The sequence below is a fragment of the Capsicum annuum genome, chromosome 7 (genome assembly GCF_002878395.1).
Source record: "Capsicum annuum cultivar UCD-10X-F1 chromosome 7, UCD10Xv1.1, whole genome shotgun sequence".
Classification (NCBI taxonomy): domain Eukaryota; kingdom Viridiplantae; phylum Streptophyta; class Magnoliopsida; order Solanales; family Solanaceae; genus Capsicum; species Capsicum annuum.
The window spans coordinates 2,252,364-2,273,435 of record NC_061117.1 but is presented as its reverse complement, the minus strand read 5'-3'; the positions used below and the strand labels follow the sequence as shown (position 1 = coordinate 2,273,435).

General features: G+C 35.6%; 2 protein-coding genes across 3 annotated transcripts in view; one reads left to right on the top strand and one right to left on the bottom strand.

Moving 5' to 3' along the window:
• The window catches only part of LOC107854227 (protein REDUCED CHLOROPLAST COVERAGE 2), a gene marked incomplete in the record, with an annotated part of 17,501 nt that extends 7,023 nt beyond the window's left edge, over window positions 1-10,478 (top strand). The window contains 18 exon segments of one of the 2 annotated variants that reach the window (XM_047415083.1): window positions 1,629-1,693; window positions 2,771-2,902; window positions 3,023-3,064; window positions 3,332-3,844; window positions 3,929-4,086; window positions 4,158-4,650; window positions 4,857-4,919; window positions 4,998-5,099; window positions 5,227-5,535; window positions 5,606-5,698; window positions 5,791-5,892; window positions 5,963-6,067; window positions 6,153-6,286; window positions 6,516-6,699; window positions 6,796-6,927; window positions 7,010-7,122; window positions 7,219-7,300; window positions 7,706-10,478. In XM_047415083.1, the coding sequence (XP_047271039.1) occupies window positions 1,629-1,693; window positions 2,771-2,902; window positions 3,023-3,064; window positions 3,332-3,844; window positions 3,929-4,086; window positions 4,158-4,650; window positions 4,857-4,919; window positions 4,998-5,099; window positions 5,227-5,535; window positions 5,606-5,698; window positions 5,791-5,892; window positions 5,963-6,067; window positions 6,153-6,286; window positions 6,516-6,699; window positions 6,796-6,927; window positions 7,010-7,122; window positions 7,219-7,300; window positions 7,706-9,877 (4,994 nt within the window). 2 annotated transcript variants of the gene reach the window in all.
• A 618-nt stretch (window positions 10,479-11,096) lies between these two features.
• LOC107854269 (heptahelical transmembrane protein 2) lies at window positions 11,097-16,067 on the bottom strand. The gene is given in 5 exon segments (XM_016699283.2): window positions 11,097-11,309; window positions 11,311-11,958; window positions 14,431-14,491; window positions 14,655-14,747; window positions 15,641-16,067. Coding segments are annotated over 5 exon segments (1,122 nt in total). The 5' UTR covers window positions 15,922-16,067; the 3' UTR covers window positions 11,097-11,270.
• Between the last annotated feature and the right edge of the window lie 5,005 nt (window positions 16,068-21,072).

Sequence of the window (21,072 nt, the reverse complement as noted above, 5' to 3'; positions counted from 1 at the left end):
TTTTTTTTAGTTAAATTTATTGATACGTAATGATAAAAAGTTTCATTTTAAGTAACAATATTTTGGTGTGTGATCGTATTGTTACATAATGATGCTTTGATGTGACCGTGTTGTTATCTTGTTTTTGTTTTTAGTCAAATTCATTATTACGCAACGATAAAAAGTTTCATTTTATGTAACGATGTTTTGGTGTGATCGTGTTGTTACGTTGGCTTTTATTTTAGTTAAATTCGTTGTTACGTGACGATAAAAAGTTTCATTTTTTGTAACGATGTCTTGGCGTCGTGTCGTTACCTTATTTTCTTTAAAGTTAAGATTTATTGTTACATAATAATAAAAAGTTTCATTTTATGTAATGATGCTTTGGTGTGATCGTGTTGTTACATTGTTTGTTTTTTTACAATATATATTGTTACGTAACGATAAAAAGTTGTATTTTATGTAATGATGTTTTGGTGCGATCGTGTCGTTACTTACCTTGTTTATATTTTAATTTATCGTTACGTAATGATAAAAATTTTTATTTTATGTAACAATGTTTTGGCGTGATTGTGTCGTTGTTAATTTTTTTTTTTTCTTTTAGTTAAATCCATTGTTACGTAATGATACAAAGTTTTATTTTATGTAATGATATTTTGTTGTGATCGTGTTGTGTTACCTTGTTTTTTTTTCGTTAAATAAATTTATTGTTACGTAACAATAAAAAGTTATGTCGTTGTTACCTTGTTCTGTTTTTAAGTTTAATTCATTATTACGTAACGACAAAAAGTTTCTTTTTATGTAGCATGCTTTGGTGTAATTGCGTATTTACCTTGTTTTTCTAGTTAAATTCATTGTTACGTAACGACAAAAAGTTTCATTTTGTATAATGATCGATTTGGTGTGATCGTGTTGCTTTCTTCTCTTCTTTTTTTTTTTTTTAAGTTAAATTCATTGTTACGTAACGATAAAAAGTTTTATTTTGTATAATGATCGATTTGGTGTGATTGCGTCGCTTTCTTCTCTTTTTTTTTTTAAAGTTAAATTCATTGTTACGTAACGATAAAAAGTTTTATTTTGTATAATGATCGATTTGGTGTGATCGTGTCGCTTTCTTCTCTCTTTTTTAAAGTTAAATTCATTGTTACGTAACGATAAAAAGTTTTATTTTACGTGACGTTGCTTTACTTACTTGTAGATAGAAATGTATAGAGGTCGAAGATTAGGTAGATGGTGTTGTCTGGTTTTCTTATTAGTGATAATACTTTCTCCATTTTATTTTATGTGACATTGTTTGATTTAACATGATGTTTTAATAAAAAAAGAAAAAGACTTTTCATACCTAGGGGGATATATAATTTAAGTTTATTAATTTTTATTATTGTGTTTATGTGGTATGCATTTTTTATTTTTTATTCTTACATGTTTATTTTGATCGTTACTTAAATTTTACTGTAATGTATCTTTAAATTGTATAATGAATGATTAGGTGTAATCGTATTGTTACCTTAATATTCTTATTATATTGTGCCTTTTTATAGCAGCTCTACCACGTATTTTACTTTTCTTGTAGGTTTATCTTTCAAATTATTGATGCGTGATATTACGTAAATTTTATTATCTGCTAATTTTATGTTTGGATTTTGCAGATATTAGGAGATCAAGTAGACCATTTCTTGAGGATAAAACAGAAGATGATTTTTTCCAAATAGATGTGAGTTTTCTTTGTTTGGTTTTATAAATAAACAGTTACGTGTTTGGATAGAAGCGTTGAAATTGATGTTCGTTTCGTTTGTTCGGTTTTGACGTGACACGAAGTTCAAGAAAGTAAAGAAGACATGCACTTGAATTTTGTGGTCTTAGACTTAAGATACGTAGAATGTATTAAAACGTCATTTAATCTTATGATCTTAAATATGTCACGTGGAAAGTTGAAATCAAAAATGGAAAGAAGCATTATTTTTGAAACAGACTAAACAGAAGCGTTTGTTTGGTTTTGACGTGACACGAAGTTCAACAAAGTAAAGAAGACATGCACTTGAATTTTGTGGTCTTAAACTAATATATGTAGAATGTACCAAAACGTCATTTAATCTTGTAATCTTAAACATGTCATGCATGCGGAAAGTTGAAACTAAAGAGTCGTCGAAAAAGGAAAGAAGCATTATTTTTGAAACAGACTAAAAAGGAGCGTAAGACGAGAGCAAGTTGAGACGGAGGGGGAGTAGTAACGAATAGTTAATGTTTTTGTTTTTGGAATGATAAACTAATAGCTGCCACCAAAACATCGTGACGGATTCAGTGAACGCCTTGAAACTTGGTAAAACAATACAATTCACTGAATGGTTGTTGGCTCCGGGATCTTAAACATGTCATTTGGAAAGCTGAAACTAAAGAGTCGTCAGAAAAGGAAAGAAGCGTTATTTTTGAAACAAACTAAAAAAGAAGCGTAAGACAAGCAAACTGAAACGGAAGGGGAGTAGTAACAAATAGTTAATGCTTTTGTTTTTGGAATGATAAACTAGTACCTGCCACCAAAACATCGCGAATGATTCAGTGAACGTCTTGAAACTTAGTAACACAATCTATGTTGATCGGACTCTTCAAGAATGTCAGTGAGTGCGTGTTGGATTCTCCAAAAGTACTATATTTTTGAAGAATCGGACACGGATGCGGCATTGAAAGTGAAGAGTCTGCACAACTTAAATGGTTGTTGGCTCTACCGGAGGAGTTTGAATTCGACATGCAACTGTTTTGTATGGTGAATAATGGTTCTTGAAATGCATTACAGGTTCGAATTTGCAGTGGCAAGCCAACAACAATTGTTGCTTCTAGGAGAGGTTTCTATCCTGCTGGAAAACGCGCTCTGTCGAGTCACTCTCTGGTTGGATTGTTGCAACAATTAAGTCGAGTTTTCGATGCTGTGAGTGATAATGCATTTCGTTAAACTCTTATCGTCTATCGAACAAGAAAGATTCAGTATGTAGTAGCATTGACTATATGTGCCATTTCTTTGTTAATTGTTTGTTTGTTCCTTCCACAGGCATACAAGGCTCTCATGAAAGGATTCACTGAGCATAATAAGGTTAGTAATACTCGTAAATTTGAGAACGGGAGCCTCGGAGTAACTAGTAAAGTTGCTGTCATGGGTTCAACCCTTGGAAACAGCCTCTGGCGGAAATGCAAGGTAAGGCTGCGTACAATAGAACCTTGTGGTTAGGCCATTCCTTGGATTCTGTGCATAGCGGGAGCTTTAGTGCACCGGGCTACTGACACGAGTTGAGAGTAGTCGTCTTGAGTTCAATAATATGCAAACAATGCATGCTCAAGAATGATTATCTTTTGCTTGCAGTTTGGGAATCTTCCTTATGGTTTTCGAGCGAACACATGGGTTGTCCCTCCTTTTGTTGCTGACAATCCAGCTACTTTTCCTCCACTTCCGATGGAAGACGAGAATTGGGGAGGAAATGGAGGTGGACAAGGTAGAGATGGTAAGCATGATCATAGGCCGTGGGCGAAGGAGTTTGCGATTCTGGCAGCAATGCCTTGTAAAACCGCGGAAGAAAGGCAAATTCGAGATAGGAAAGCATTTCTACTTCACAGTCTATTCGTCGATGTATCAGTTCTCAAAGCAGTTGCTTCCATAAAGCATCTAGTGGACTATAGCCAGTGCGGAACAAATCGATCTTCATACGAGGAAAAGATTGGAGATCTTCTTATCAGCGTGACGAAAGACATGTCAGACGCGAGCAAGAAACTGGACAACAAAAACGATGGTGTCCAGGTGCTATGCATGTCGCCGGAGGATCTTGCAAAGAGAAACTTATTAAAAGGCGTAACTGCAGATGAGAGTGCAACTGTTCATGTCAGTTTCAATACAAATATGTTTGCAATTCGTCACTTATCGGGAAGTTGATTTTGTCATTTATGATGTTATGTGTTATTGCAGGATACTTCTACCTTGGGTGTAGTGGTGGTTAGACACTGCGGCTACACAGCGATCGTAAAAGTTGCAGCTGAGGTGAACTGGGGGACAAGTCCTATTCCTCAGGATATTGAAATAGATGACCAGGCAGAGGGAGGTGCAAATGCATTAAACGTTAACAGGTCAGTAGATTTAGCCAGAATCCGATGCCGATAAGATCAATTCTGCTAACGATATTCTTCTTCTTATGCAGCTTGAGAATGCTACTGCACAAGACGTCAACGCCTCAGCCGTCTAGCCAAGTACATAAACTACACGGTGCAGATGTCGAAGACATTCTGGCTGCTAAGCCTTTAGTAAGACAGGTGCTTGGTGAAAGCTTGCAGAAGTTACAGGAAGAAGGTAGTAAACAAATGAAATCGATAAGATGGGAGCTGGGTGCATGTTGGGTGCAACATTTGCAAAATCAAGTCTCCGGGAAAGCTGAGTCTAAGAAAACTGACGAAGCTAAAGTAGAGCCAGCGGTAAAGGGTCTCGGGAAGCATGGTGGTTTGCTGAAGGAAATCAAGAAGAAATCAACTGACAAGAACGGCAAAGCCAGTTCAGGGAACGAAGTTTCTTCAAGTGAAACCAACAGGAAAGATCTAGAGAAACAAGACGAGGAAATGGAGATTCTTTGGAAAAAGGTGCTACCTGAAGCAGCATATTTACGCCTAAAGGAATCAGAAACTGGTCTACACCTTAAGGTGTGTTGCCGATTTTTATACCCGCACCATTCCTTGCAATATTTTGTTTAAAACAACTTTTTCAATCGATGATCCTTGCATGTTTAGTTTCAACACTGCAATGTATGAAACAATAGCTCCACGGAGTCACATGTAAGATAAATCTGTCTAGCTCCATCATCATGTCCAATTCTTAAAACGTATTCTGCTTCTGTTTATTTTGGCAGTCACCTGATGAGTTGATCAGTATGGCACATAAATACTACGCTGATACCGCGCTTCCAAAACTGGTCAGTGCCTCTATATACTTGCATGTCTATCCTGCTTCTTGAAATTGAATTAACTCTTGCTTGCTGAAAATTTGAAAGGTTGCTGATTTTGGGTCACTGGAGCTTTCACCCGTCGATGGAAGGACATTGACAGATTTCATGCATACTAGGGGTTTGCAAATGTGCTCCTTGGGGCGCGTGGTAATTGCTTCGCTCCTTAAAATCTCGATAAATCTATGCATGAATGTCGTTTCTAACTTTATTAGTGACTTCTTGGTAAAAAGTTATGCAGCTCACTTCTTATTTTAACTTTTGCTTCTGTTGTCAGGTGGAACTTGCGGACAAACTTCCTCACGTTCAATCTCTTTGTATTCACGAGATGGTTGTTAGAGCTTACAAACACGTACTGCAGGCTGTTGTCGCAGCAGTTGATAATATTGCTAATGTGGCTGCATCAATAGCTTCTTGTTTAAATGTATTGCTCGGGACTCCCTCCGCAGAAAATGGTGATTCAGATGATGAGTTGAAATGGAAGTGGATAGAAACTTTTCTGTCGAAGAGGTTTGGGTGGCCGTGGAAGGATGAAAGTCGGGAGGATCTTAGAAAATTTGCCATTCTTCGTGGTCTTTGCCATAAGGTATACAACTTCGAATGCTATCCTTAGTAAATCTTACCCATCGTCCCCGTACTAACAAACAATATTTCAGGTAGGACTTGAGCTTGTGCCCAAAGACTACGATATGGACTCTCCATTTCCTTTCAAGAAGTCGGATATTATAAGCATGGTCCCCGTGTACAAGGTACGCACACTACTTTACGAATGTCAGATGCAGAATGTGAATTATTATGAGGAACCTTAGGAAGTTTTGACAACTGTGGATGTTCTCAACAGCATGTCGCGTGCTCATCAGCAGATGGGCGTACGCTGCTGGAATCATCGAAAACTTCCCTGGATAAAGGCAAACTGGAGGATGCTGTAAATTTTGGAACTAAGGTAAGCAGTTCAATGACACACCTAGATTATCATTCAAGGTCTCGAACTGAGATTTGTTTGAACTTTGAAGGCACTCTCAAAACTCGTTTCTGTATGTGGTCCTTACCATCGAATGACAGCGGGTGCATACAGTCTCTTAGCTGTGGTACTCTACCACACTGGAGATTTTAATCAGGTATAACTTGTTTCACTTGTTACAACGCTAGTTTTCTGCCAATCGCGATTTTCTCTCCTATCTATGTAATGCTTCCTCATATCAGGCTACAATCTATCAACAAAAAGCGTTGGATATTAATGAAAGAGAGCTTGGACTTGACCACCCTGATACAATGAAGAGTTATGGCGATTTAGCAGTTTTCTACTACCGACTTCAACACACAGAGTTGGCGTTAAAGTATGTATACCTTTACCTTCCTCGGGGAAAATTCTGGCATAAAAAGTCATGATTATTCGCTTATTTTTTCATTGCTCAACTTCAACAGCCGACCATGTTGTGAAAGCAAGGAACCGTGCCAACTTCTTTGTGTTTATGTATTTTTAACGATTTGTGCCTTTGCATCATCTTGTATGGGAACTCTTCGTTATGTTTAATGACAAACGGAGAGTTGTTTTTCTCTATTCAGGTATGTCAATCGTGCCCTCTATCTTTTGCATCTTACTTGTGGACCTTCTCATCCAAATACTGCTGCAACATATATAAATGTTGCGATGATGGAGGAAGGTCTCGGAAATGTCCACGTTGCACTAAGGTACCTTCACGAGGCTCTTAAGTGTAACCAGAGACTTCTTGGAGCTGACCATATTCAAGTAATTTCTCTCGTGTATCTCAATCATGTTTGCGTCCAGAATATCAGCCTGCTGACATCTTAAATTTTTCTTAACCAAAATGTTTGTTTCCTCCAGACTGCGGCCAGCTATCATGCTATTGCAATCGCTCTTTCTTTAATGGAAGCATATTCGTTGAGCGTTCAGCATGAGCAAACTACACTTCAGATACTGCAAGCTAAACTTGGACCTGATGATTTACGTACTCAGGTATAAATTAATTTGAGGTCTGCTTATTCAGTTTATTCTCGGTGATGAACCTCGTGTCAATCTTATTCAGAATTTTCTGCAGGATGCTGCGGCATGGCTTGAGTATTTCGAATCTAAAGCACTTGAGCAGCAAGAAGCTGCGCGAAATGGTACCCCGAAGCCTGATGCCTCTATCTCTAGCAAAGGCCATCTAAGGTAGTAATATTCTTATCCTCCTTTCTTTTCTTCTTTTTCGTGTATCATACCTGCATATACTAATCAAACCTTTGTTTTCCTCTCTGATATGCGTAGTGTCTCGGATTTGTTGGATTACATAGCTCCAGATGCGGAGATGAAGGCTAGAGAAGCGCAAAAGAAGCAAGCTCGCGCAAAGGTTTGAGCTTTGACTTCTGTCATTTGCTTTTCTGAATATACGCAATTCACTTTACTAAAGTGAAGGGGGCCTTGGCGTAACTGGTAAAATTACTGCCATGTGACTAGGAGGTTCAAGCCGTGGAAACACATACGATAGACCCTTGTGGTCCGGCCCTCCCCGGACCCCGCTCATAGCAAGAGCTTTAGTCCACTGGGCTGCCCTTTTATGACCAGGAGATCACGGGTTCAAGTCGTGGAAACAGTCTCTTGCAGAAAAAATGCAGGATAAGGCTGCGTACAATAGACCCTTGTGATCTCGCCCTTCCCCGGACCCTGTGCATAACGGGAGCTTTAGTGCACCGGGTTGCCCTTTTTACACCTTACTGAAGTATCATGTTAAAATTTCCTCATTTATCATATATAGGTTAAAGGCAAAGCGGGGCAAAATGGAGGAATAGCTACCGATGAATTTGAGAAGGATGAACTTCTTTCTCCAACTAGTCCTGTTGTGGAGAACTCTAGCGATAAAGAGAACAAGTCAGAACTAGACAACAAGTCGGAATTGAAGATCGCGGAACCCACGCCTAAGCAATCTGACCACATTTTGATAGAACAGACACTAATGGAGAAAAATGATGATGTGATACAAGAGGATACCTCTGAGGAAGGATGGCAAGAGGCTTTACCCAAAGGCCGTTCAACGATGGGGCGTAAGCCTTCTAGTGCTAGGAGACCTAACCTTGCAAAACTTAACACCAACTTCACGAACGCTTCCCATTTACCAAGAGGTCGAGGTAAAACCGCTAATTTTCCATCTCCAAGATTGACTCCAAATGAATCAACGGCATCGTCTGGGCTATCTCCTGCTTCAAAGAAGTTTGTGAAGAGTGTTAGTTTCAGTCCTAAGTTAAACACTGCTTCTTCACCAGCTGGTGGTACTGAGAGATCGTCTAAGCCCAAATCGGCACCCACCAGCCCTGCTCAAACAGAACAAGTTGTCAAGACTAATTCAATTGTCAGCTCAATCAGCGTTCAGGCAGCTGGAAAACTATTTTCTTACAAAGAAGTTGCTTTAGCTCCACCTGGTACCATTGTCAAAGCAGTGGCGGAGCAGTTGCCGAAGGATAGTAGTTCAGAACAAAACAAGGAGACTGTGGCAAATGATTCAACTCTGCCGACAACAGCGAGTACCAATGATGGAGAAAAGGCTCAGAAAGTCGGTGAAGAGAAACATGATGATTCTGGTGAAAAAACCAATGAAGCAGTCAATGACACTCAACAAAGTAAAGAGAAAGCGCCTGTGTCAGATGAATCTTCCGAGGGGACAAAAGGTGATGCTACAGGGGAGAAAGAAGGGAATGTTGTCACAGCGTCAGAAGTAAAGCCTGCTGCTAAAACCGAAGGAGGAGACTCCACAAATAGCGGTTCTTCCAGTGATTCAAATGCTACTTCCAAAGTCAATGTGCCGGAAAGCAAAGCTGATAAAAGCCCGGACACCTCTTCTGATCTTGAACCTGCTACTGATTTAGTGACGGAGAAGGATGCTCGTCTTACAAATGAAGGAGCTGCAGTAAAAGAGAAGAATGGTGATGAACCCCGTGATCCAGGAAGTGTCGCATTGCCAACTGGAGTAGATAAAGATATCAGCGGCAATGCTAGTGCCGTGCCTACTGAATCAGACCAACAAGGTGATTCTGAGACTGGAAAAGAAGCAACCAAGAAACTTTCGGCAGCTGCACCACCATTTAATCCATCGCCTGTTCCAGTTTTTGGCACTATCGTAGCACCAGTTTTCAAGGAGCATGGAGGAATATTACCCCCTCCTGTGAATATCCCTCCATTGCTTCCTGTGAATCCTGTTCGTAGATCACCACATCAGTCGGCAACAGCTCGAGTTCCATATGGTCCACGCTTGTCAGGTGGCTATGGTAGGTCTGGGAATCGAGTTCCACGAAATAAGCCTGCTTTTCTCAATGGTGAACCTAATGGGGATGCGAGCCATTTCACGATTCCTAGAATCATGAACCCACATGCAGCTGAGTTTGTCCCCGGCCAACCATGGGTTCCAAATGGCTTTCCAGTTGCTCCAAATGGTTACATGGCTTCACCAAATGGTATGCCTGTTTCGCCGAATGGATATCCCGTATCACCAAATAGCATACCAGTATCACCAGATGGTTCTCCAGCATCCTTGGACAGCACGCCAGAGACTGAAAACGGACTGCCAGTATCTCCGGTTGAGGCAGGAGAATCTCCTTCAGCTGTAACCGTGGAAGGTGATGCTGAAAATCATGATACAGCGGTGGCAGATGGGACTGAAGCAGAAACCTCCGGAAGTATGGTAACTGCCGAGATAGAAAGTCAGCAGATCATGGAGGATCAGGAAGAAGACGTGGAAAAACTACATGACATTCCTAGAGATGATGAGATATCACAATGTGAAAATGGAGAAATGACGGAAGATACACCTGCACCATCTGATGAGATTACTGGTTCAAAAGAAACATCGAGTACCGTTGTTCTTGAGGAGAAAGGAACCAAGTGTTGGGGAGATTATAGTGACGGTGAAAATGAGGTTGTTGAAGTAGCAAGTTGAGTAGCTACTACATTCGTGTTAAAAGCAGTGACCTGCTCTTCGTCAATTGGTTTTTTTGTCTTTACGTTACCGGGGATTCCTCAGGACCAGAAGCAGAATCACAGGGCTGTTTTCATGCTTATATGTCTGGTGAAGATCAAAACCAAGTAATGCGCCGACTTCCTGGTACAGTTGACTTGGTTGATCAAACTCGTTGGATTTTTTATTAGCACGACCACAGGTTGCTGCACAGAGAAAACATAATTATATCGAATCCTGAAGGAACGGAGTCCATCCATCCATGTATGTGTTAAATTCCACTTTTTCTCTTCAATTTTGTGAGCTCGAACAGAAGATGCAAAAGATTGCTGCTCTTTCGAGTTTGTCAGGTGATACGTTAGAGATGAACTACGGTGCATGGGGAGCAATCATCTTCTCAAAATGAGTTCAAGATTGATTGTTTTCTCATCGCATTCTTTCGCAATAACCTGATTACTGTCAATCTAATAAGTGATGCTTCATAGTTTAGTGTATAACTTTTTGTATAGTAAAAACATCTTCATGGATTTTGTAATTTATCTCCATCTTGTTTGAGTGCAACTCCACCAATGTGTTTTTCCAAGCTTTGCATATGCCATTTTAAATTTACAAGTATATTACCTGATTTGTTTTGTACTATTCGTTAAATCCCGCTATACAACAGCATATCCATCGTAATGCCACAAGTGGGGTCTAGAGAGGGTGGTGTGTACGCAACCTTACTCCATTGTGAAGTTAGACAGGTTGTTTCCAATAGATCCTCGGCAAATAAATGAGCCATTTTAGAGGTGTATCTTATCGTTGCTTCCATGTGACCAGGAGGTCACGGGGTCAAGCTTTGGAAACAGTCTCTAGTAGGAATGCAAGGTAAGGCTGCGTATGATACACCCTTGTGGTGGGACCCTTCCCCGGACACCAAGCATAGCGGGAGCTTTATTGCACCGGACTGCCCTTTTTTTATCTTATCATTGCTTCACCAAGCTAGTCATTTTTATGACTTTTCTCATAATCGAAGCATCCTGCATTCACGCAGAGTCCATCCCCGGTGCAAGCATTAGTGGTCGATTCCACAACTCGAACTACTGACCTATAGGTCACACGGATGCAACTTTACCTTTGTTCTAAGATTCCCTTTAAGAGTTTGACAAGACGAAAAGCGATAAATCTGTAAGCATGTACCTCATCTCATGGATATAAGCACTTGAAAGAGAATCAATGGCTAAGTGGATTAATTGAAACTTCCAATAACATTACAAAATACAAAAAAATTTTAAGTATATACAAAATGCTGGAATACATGCATTAACCTAACAACTAATTGTGTATATAAGAAAGAATGTTGTAAGTTTCAATCTCCATTTGCAGCCATGTATGTCTACACCAGCATACCTTCATCGCAGGGCGGTCGGCCATCCTCGTCTCCAATCCATAATAACAAGGGAAGCAACACAATGCGCGAGCGCTGCTGCAACGACTAAGACGTGGAAGATTTGATGGCTGTGTCCTACAAGGTCAAATGCACCAGGTTTGCATCTCTCCGGAAATCTTGTCATGTAAAATACTGCTCCGATAGCATACAAAACGCCCATTATTATCTCGTAACTTAAAGCTACAAGTACTTGTGGATGACCATAATTAAGGGAAAGCGCATGTGTCGCTGGTATCAATCCTGAGAAACCCATAGCAAGAAAGAGCGTAACTCTAAACGATCTGAATCGACCAGAGAAGAGAGCCGGGGAGAGGAGAGTGATGATAGCTAGTATACCGAATAGCGTAATGGTTGACAGATAAAAGATACACCAGTATGGTTGATCACAGAAGATGTAGTAAATTGGACAAAAGAAAGAACAGACTATCATGAGTGCAATGCCAGCATAATCTAGTCTCCAAAAGAAGAGATTATATCTAAGTGAATGACAAGCAAATAGATGGGAAAGTGTACTGGAGATCAAACAACTCATAGCTCCTCCTAAGAAAACAAACCATGGCCATATAGCAACTTCATAGCCATCTCCATTTATGTCAAGGAATGATGGATTTGTTATCTGTCTGGCATATGAATCCTGCAGTTAAAGATCAAGCTTGTTTGTTAGTAATCGTTTACGGTGGGTGGATAAGCGGGAAGGGAAGGTTAGCATATGAATCCTGTGTAAAAAGGGCAGCCCGGTGAACTAAAGCATCCGATATGTGCAAGGTTTGGGAAAGGCTTCGACCACAAGGATCTATTGTACGCAGCCTTGCCTTGCAATTTGTGGTTAGACTGACTGGCTGAGAAGGTTAGCATATGAATCCTATGTAAAATGGGCAGCCCGGTGCACTAAAGGTCTAGTTATGCGCAGGGTCCGGGGAAGGCTTCGACCAGAAGGATCTATTGTACGCAGCCTTGCCTTGCAATTTGTGGTTAGACTGACTGGCTGAGAAGGTTAGCATATGAATCCTATGTAAAAGGGCAGCCAAGTGCACTAAATCTCCCGCGGTGCGTAAAGTCTGGGGAAGAGTCCGACTACAATGATCTATTGTACGCAGCCTTACCTTGCATTTGCGGTTAGACTGACTGGCTAAGAAGGTTACCATATGAATCCTATGTAAAAAGGGCAGCCCGGTGCAGTAAAGCTCCCGCTATGCGTAATGTCCGGGGAAGGGCCCGACTGCAAGGATCTATTATACGCAGCCTTACCTTGCATTTCTGCCAGAGGCTGTTTCGAAGGCTTGAACCCGTGACCTCCTAGTCACATGGCAACAACTTTACCAATTACTCTAAGGCTCCTCTTCCATGTGAATCCAATGTAAAAAGGGCAGTCAGGTGCACTAAAGCTCCCGCTGTGCGCAAGGTCCGGGGAAGGGCCCGACTACAGGGATCTATTGTACGTAGCCTTACCTTGCATTTCTGCCAGAGGCTGTTTTCAAGGCATGAACCCGTGACCTCCTGGTCACATGCCAGCAACTTTACCAATTACTCTAAGGCTCCCCTTCCATGTGAATCTTATGTAAAAAGGGCAGTCAGGTGCACTAAAGCTCCCCCTATGCACAGCATACGAGGAAATTTCCGACCACGAGAATCTATACGCAACCTTACCTTGCATTTCTGCAAGAGGCTTGAACCCGTGACCTCCCGGTCACATGGCAACAACTTTACCAGTTACTCTCAGGCTCCCCTTCCATGTGAATCCTATGTCTTTGTTCTTTTTTTTTTTTAGAGCTAGAAATCTTCATATAAGCTAAACTATAGGTGGAATCCAAGCGTTCAACTGAATCCAGTATTTTCACAGCGGAAGATAAAACATATATGCGCACGAAATAACTAAAATTGCAACGAATATTAGATTTTGAAGCCGTAATCTCAAAAGTACAATGAGTTCAGCGCTAAGAAACTTAAAAAGTTGAACACATCAAGTTTAAATTCTGGATCCACCTATTCGCAAAACAATGGTATCGGCGAAATAGGCCCCCGTTTGAACATGATTTGAAATCAAGTCGATTTGAAGTTGAAGTATTGCATGGACATGCAATTTGAATTTCTTAAACCGTATCTTTTCTCATAAACATGAAAATGTCACAAGTTACGAAAAATATAAAAAAAAATTGAATTCTTATACAATCTTACCAAAGCAAACCAAATTTCATCAACATGATATCGAATATTCTAAGGCGCTGTATTTATAAATTGTGTATCTCCATGCTTCTTTTATAAATAAATATTCATGATTACAAATTTTCAAATACACATAATTTCACATGATACTAACAATTTCTTCACATCGAACATGAGTTTTTTTTTTTGTAAAATTTAAAATCATTGGTATTTTTCTTTTTTTCTTTTTTCTTTTACAAAATACAAGCCTATACGTCAAAAATTAACTTTAAAAGTTTAAAATCACAATTTAAAATATCAAATTCATGATCTCAAATCACATAGTAGACAACAATAACAAAAATTTCATCATACACACATATTTTTTAATTTTATTAAAATATTTTTTTCCTCCGCCATTTGTGGAAGATTCTTATGGATTTTATTTTTTTAAAAATAAAAATAAAAAACAACAAGAAAGCACCAAAAGAAAAAAAATAGAAAAACAAACCAAATGCATGTGATATACAGCTGAAATAACACTGGCTCTAATCATTTCAAAATTGCAAATTAAGCAACAAAAAGCATATTCTTTCACCTCACCTTTTTTTTTTTCCAATCAGTATCTGATATTCATATTGAAGCTCGACTAATTCAAATTTATGTTGGAAAGTCTTACTATAGAGGTAAAGCTTCCATACCAAAAGCGACTATATACCCAACGCGAGACCTTTAGAAAAGTACTCAGTACGTTTCGATTTTTGTGGTAACATTACTATTTAGAGACACAAAGAAGCTTTTAGAATTAGTCGAAATTTGTATATGAAAAAAATCTTGATAGAAAATGCTAATTCTGAATAGATTTTACCAAACACAAAACTGAATTAATCGGGGTTCGATATGTATAACAACATATTCAGATATTTGAAGATAGAAAGACTGTTTACGAAGAAGACAAACTCACCGAAAAAGATTCAGCAGAGCCATTATTCTTTATGTTCATCCACTCTCCATTACTTGTTCGTCTGTATTTATCGTTATCATTATCATTATCATTATTATTCAAAATTCATAAAACTCAAAATAACAAAAACAAACTTTTGCTATGCGCGAGAGCGGTTTTAACCTGCATTTCTACAAAAAAAAGGGTGTCGTATAATAATAACTTTATCAGTTACTTCAACGAACCTGAAAATATTGGCAAACAAATTCTCCATTGTTGTCTTCTCCATCAAGCTCATTATCATCAATGTCACAAATATTACAAATCCTCCCAAATGCCTAACCATAAAAAAATAATAATAATAATAATAAAATAAAATAAAATAAAAAAATCCGCAATAATTTGAGAAAAAAATTATTCAAATCTCAAATGACCAAACCTTACCCCAATCTCACAAGCACATAATAGCGTAAAGCATCTAGTACTCTCGAACTATGATCAAATTTGCTACGACATACTCCAACTTCACAGGAGTCCTATTAGCCCCGAACTAAATTTTAGCTTATTTTTGTCATCCCTTTTAACTGATGTGACACCTTTTTAAGCTGACGTGGCACCTTTGATGTGGGTCATATTTTTATGTAATTAAAGTGTCATGTCAGTACAAAAAAGTGATAAAAATATATTAAAATTGAGTTCAGGGATAATAGAATCCACTCAACTTTGGTATAGTTCCAGGAGATACTGAATGCTTATCTCCACATAATAACAAAAACAACAAAATACAAAAATCGAACGACAAAAAACTACAGAAACAATACTACAACTATCAGCATGAACGAATAACAAGACAACAAACCACACTCCTACCTACAAATCATCCAAAGCACCTAACCAAAAATCGAACGACAAAAAACTACAGAAGCAATACTACAACTACTATCATGAACGAATATCAAGACATCATCCAAAATACCTAACCAAAAATCGAACGAAAAAAACTACAGAAACAATACTACAACTACTATCATGAACGAATATCAAAACAACAAATCATCCAAAATACCTAACCAAAAATCGAACGAAAAGAAATACAGAAACAATACTACAACTATATATCATGAACGAATAACAAGACAACGCACCACACTCCTACCTACAAATCATCCAAAACAAATAAAAAAAAAAATTATTCAAATCTCAAAATACCAAAAAAAAAAATATTACTTACGTCCAAATATTGAGAGTTTCATTATGCCATGAAAATAAGCTAAGAACAATATCCTTCAATGGCCATTCACATCGATAATAATCTCTAATATATTCATTATCCTTTAAATATTCAGGTAATGCTTCATATTTCACCAAATTTTTTTTCCTCCTTTCTAATAATATTTTCTCATCGTCATCATTTTGTGTATTATCAGTTCGATTTGTTGCTCCTCCTGAGTCGACTCGTTGCACATTTTCTCTATAACAATATTTCGTTATGTTTTTACCTCTTCGTCTCATTTTCAACGTGTACCTCCTACGAGTCGATCTCACTTTCCGACGAATATTCGCCGGAAAATGTATTATGAAAAAAATTGTTATATATAAATAATGAAATTTTGGTTATGCAAAAACCAAAAAAAAAAAAAAAAAAAAAAAAGAATGTGTAAGTTATTTGGAAAGTTGGCAAAGGGAGATGAGTATTTATAGTAGTAAATGCCGTGCAGCCACTAATTATTATTTTATTGAAAAAAATAATAATTCATTAATTTTGGATTAGTTTATTTATTTATTCTTTTAATTTTCCAGGGTGTTTTTTGTATTTTGCTTTTTTGTTTACATTGGTAAAAGAGAGACAGCTATAAATATGTGTGAAGTTAAATAAATTATGTCTTTTAAGTTTTATGCAATAAAGATTATATGTACGAACGTAGAGTACGATTAAAGATAAATATTTGTGTAATAGAGTGAAAGATCAAAAACACATTTAATTTATAAATATTATGAATATAACAAGTAAATATGTGAATTTTTTTCCGTAGTAATTTTCCTTATTGTATCTTTCAATTTATTAAACTAAATTATATTTTCAGTATTTACAATTCAATAATATAATTTATGTCCATATTATCATTCAACAATATAAGATATCTTTCAACATTATAAATAACAATATATTCAATGTGATTTTACAGATATTTGAGGAAGGTAGAATATACGCAGACGTTACTTTACTTTAACATAATGCAAAACTATTTTCAATAATTTTTTTTGATTAAAAGAAAAGTAATTTAAAAAAAGATTTGATATCTTCCATTTTAGTGTGAGTTATATTCAAGAAAATGAAAATTTTAAGATGAGGGAAGGTGAAAAATGAAATTTGAATGATGTGAATTCTTTCTTTTAAATATTCTTGGTAAAATGAAGTTTGTAATTTCACATGCTATTATATTTATGTCTAAATCTTGAAAGATTGATAGATGTGGGGAATTTTTTTTTTAAGATACTCTATTGAAATCTGATTAAATTTGAATTAGCATATTATAGGATTCATTCCAGCGATGACGTTTTCAACATAATTTTTTAAATTCCTAAAGACTCAAACAGAAAACGTCTAATTAAGAGTAGCAGATTTTTCGATCATTCCAATACAAACTATATTGATGGTTGAGATCCTTTCATCGTCATTCAAAATGTGTCTCGAAAAGAAAAAATCATGAAAATATTTTCAGGTGTTTAGTTGGTACACTAAAGAATAATTTTCAATAAGATATATATTAATCGATTAATAATATCAATGAAATAAAGGTTTATTAATTTTGACGAAACTAAAAGTATTTTCTTTCAATCATTTTTCCTCGTATCAAACACGCCACAAGTCTTATATTCGAGTCGGGAAATAGAAATTTATTGGACGAGAAATATTCAACCATTTGAGTAGCCCTCGATTATTTATATGAATCCAAATTAATCTGATCAATCATTTTTGAATATCGAAAGATTAAATTAAAGCGAAAAAATATAAAAAGCAAAATGTATTTTTCTTTGATTTTGTTGAATTGTTTTTTTGCATTTGACTATTAATTGAATTTTACTAATTACTTTGATTTAGAAAAATAAAAAATTAAAAGTGCTTTGCTGGCTTTTGCCTAAGATTCGTTGGAGCATATAGTAAGATTCCTTAAGAGCATCATTGGAATTAAATAATTTTTTATATTTCCTTCGTCTCAGATTTTTTATCATATTTTGTTATATAGGAGTTAATTTAACTAATTTTTAAAATTAAAATAAATTAAATTAACTCAATAATTTAAAATTAAAATATTTGTAAACTAGATGAAAAATATTCTAAATTATAATTCTTCTCATATCAAATGACTAATTAAGTAATTGACGTCTTTCGAGGGGCGGAGCCACCTTAGGGTCAGGAGGTTCATAAGAACCATTTCGATGTCGAACCCCTTGGACTAATTCAAGTATTTATTTCTTCGAAATTTTGAACCCCTTAGCGAAATTCAGTTTTCTAAATTTCAAGATTAATTTTTAGCTACTTAATTACTCTAAAAAAAAATAAGAGAAAATACCAAATTACCCCCTGAATTATACTCAAAAAGACTATGACACACCTCAACTTAAAGGGGGTCCTATTACTCCCTGAACTAATTAAAAGTGTAATTTTGACACCTTTAGTGCCTACGTGGAACATACATGGCACGCACGTGTGCCTATGTGGACATTTCAGTGTGTTGTGCCATGTAGGCACCACGTAGGCATTAAGGATGTCAAAATTACACTTTTAATTAGTTCAGGGGGGTAATAGGACCCCCTTTAAGTTGAGGTGTGTCGTAATCTTTTTGGGTATAGTTCGGGGTAATTGGATATTATTTCAAAAAATAAATCTGAAAATTTCCTCTAAATCCTTTAACATTTGTGTCTTATTAAACAAATAAACTAATGTTTTATCAATTCATTAGAAGAAGATTAATTTATTTAATGATTAGAAGTGACTTTTAAATACCACCAAATCTTTTCTAAGATAAGCAAAACAAAAATCACTCTCAAACTTTTTTTGAAGCAATAAATTTTGTTATTTAATTAAAAGCAACAATCCTTAAATATGTTGCTTTGTTATCCCAAACAAGTCAACAAGCTTAGCCTTGCATTTAAGCTAAAAGTTTAAAGATATAACAGATGATATAAATGAATCATTTTTAATAATTTAATTAGGAAGAATATGGTATGATATATATCGAAGTATTATATCGAATCGAAATTTTTAACATCAGAATTTCGATATTCTGGTATTTGATATAGATTTTAAATTTTGTGGTATATGATATGATATTTGATAATTATAAATGACATACTGAATTCTATATCAAAGTATATAGTTACATAAATAACTTACATATATATACACTTAGTATTAGTATAAAAATATTTAGACATTGAAATTTTTGCTATTCTATCTTGATTGTAATTTATTTTTTTTGTATAATTGACTAACAAAATGAGTTGTTTGTACATCTTTTTGAATATTTCTACATATGTAATGTGTATTTATGATACAATTGAGACGTGCTTTTGAAAAGTCGAAGTAATTATACTCTGGTATACAAATATATATTATCAAAGTTGAACAAACTATGATTATCGATTACCATACCGCAAAATACCGAAATCAAATATCAAAATACCGAATCAACATGGTATGATAAAGGTATAATACATTTAAAAACAGAATAACGAAATTACCATACTAAAATTTTAAATATTACACCATACCATATCATATTTATCCCTAAAATTCAACCACATATTTAAGACTTTTTTCTTTATTTATTTGGCATGATGAAGGCATAAATGCAACTTTAATGAAATAATAAAAAATTCATACAACCTATTTCAACTTATTTGAAATTGAGGCGTAATTTAAACCCTCTTTTTAACATAAAGATAGAGGCAGAATTTCAAGTAAGGGGGTTCAATATTTAAAGAAAATTAAGTCGAAGGGAGCTCAACATCTATTATAACCACATAAAAAATAATTTTAATCATGTATAAATAGTATATTTTTTCGTCGAAGGAGGTTCGAACAAACCCCCTAAAGTGGGCTGGCTCCGCCTCTGCATAAAGAAATATTATATTGTTATGACAAATATGGCTCAAAATTTTCTTTAAATCATAAGTTTAAAAGTTTAAACTTCTAATTATTATAAGTTTGTGATTTTTTCTATTTTGTTACATATTAAAATTTCTAACTTCGTCATTAATTAGGTTCACCATATAAAACAAAAAAAGGATGGTGAAAATTTTGTAAAAAAAATAAAATAGTCCGATATATTAAAACTATCGTTATGTACGATGTCCAGGAAAGGGTCCACCACAAGGATGTATCGTACACAGCCTTACATGCTAAAATTTTTGTAAACAATTCATTTTTTTCCTCTAAAAATCAGTGACAAAATTAATGTGTAGTTTATTGAGTGTTGGGTAGTTGGGCGTGCCAATTTTTATTTTTTTTGAGATTTTTAATAATATTTGTTCCGTTTATAAAATTGATATATAATTTATTTATTTTTATTTATTTTGTAATTGATTTTAAATACAATACATCATTCGTTGCATTTTTTAAAGCAAAAACCTTATTATATTTAAAGAATAATATAGTAAAATCATCTTTTTATTTATTATTTTTAAGGTATATGTCAAGTGAAAAGTAGATAAATATTTATGAACGGAGAGAGTAAAAGTAAAGAAGGGTTAAATTTACTCCTACTAGGTTGCTCGGTGTACCGAAACTTTCGCTACGTTTGGAGTTTGGAAAAGGCTGAACCACGAGGGTCCACATTTTTGTACGAGTTTGTTGTCACAGCTTGAACCCGTGATCCCCTGATCATGTGGCAACAACTTTACCAATTACTCCAATTTTATCGAAAATGAAAAAGTACAGATAAAATACTCCCTTCCTCTTAAATTATCTGTCATAATTTTTAAAAATAATCGTTTCAAATTATTTGTCCTCATAGAAATTCAAGATAAAGTTAATTATTTTTCTCCATTATATTCTTAACAGTAATTATTCTTGAAAACTATAAATACCTTAATAAATTAATTAAAAAAATCCCTTAATTAATGTTTTCATAAGCGAACGTGTAAAAAAGAAACAAGACATATAATTTGAGACAGAGAAAATATATAATACTATTTAAGACTGAGGAAGTAGAATTAAATTAATTAAAAAGCTGCAAGATTCCCAAGTTGAGAAATTAATTAATAAGAGATAAATAAATGGAAAAATCAGAAAATATTTGATGATATCTATAAATCTCAGACCAAAATCTTTGGGATATAATTTTTTTATTATATTAATTTTTCTACAAAGCTCAACTACCAATTCAACATGTTATGGATGGCAAGTTCTTGTATATATTTTTTTTCTTTAATGCATCTTATATTAAATTGACTGGCTCGATTAGTTTAAATTCACGATGTAAGATTGAGGAAAAACACGATCCTTAATTAGGTTTTTGTCTGCTTTTAGAACACGAATTTGGATTAATCGCGTAGGATTATGTAATGGGAGAAGACTCAAATCTTTATTTAAAAGTGGAGGGATGATGCGTTGAATTAATAAAATTAAATGTAAGAAAAATATTTTAATTCGTTGGC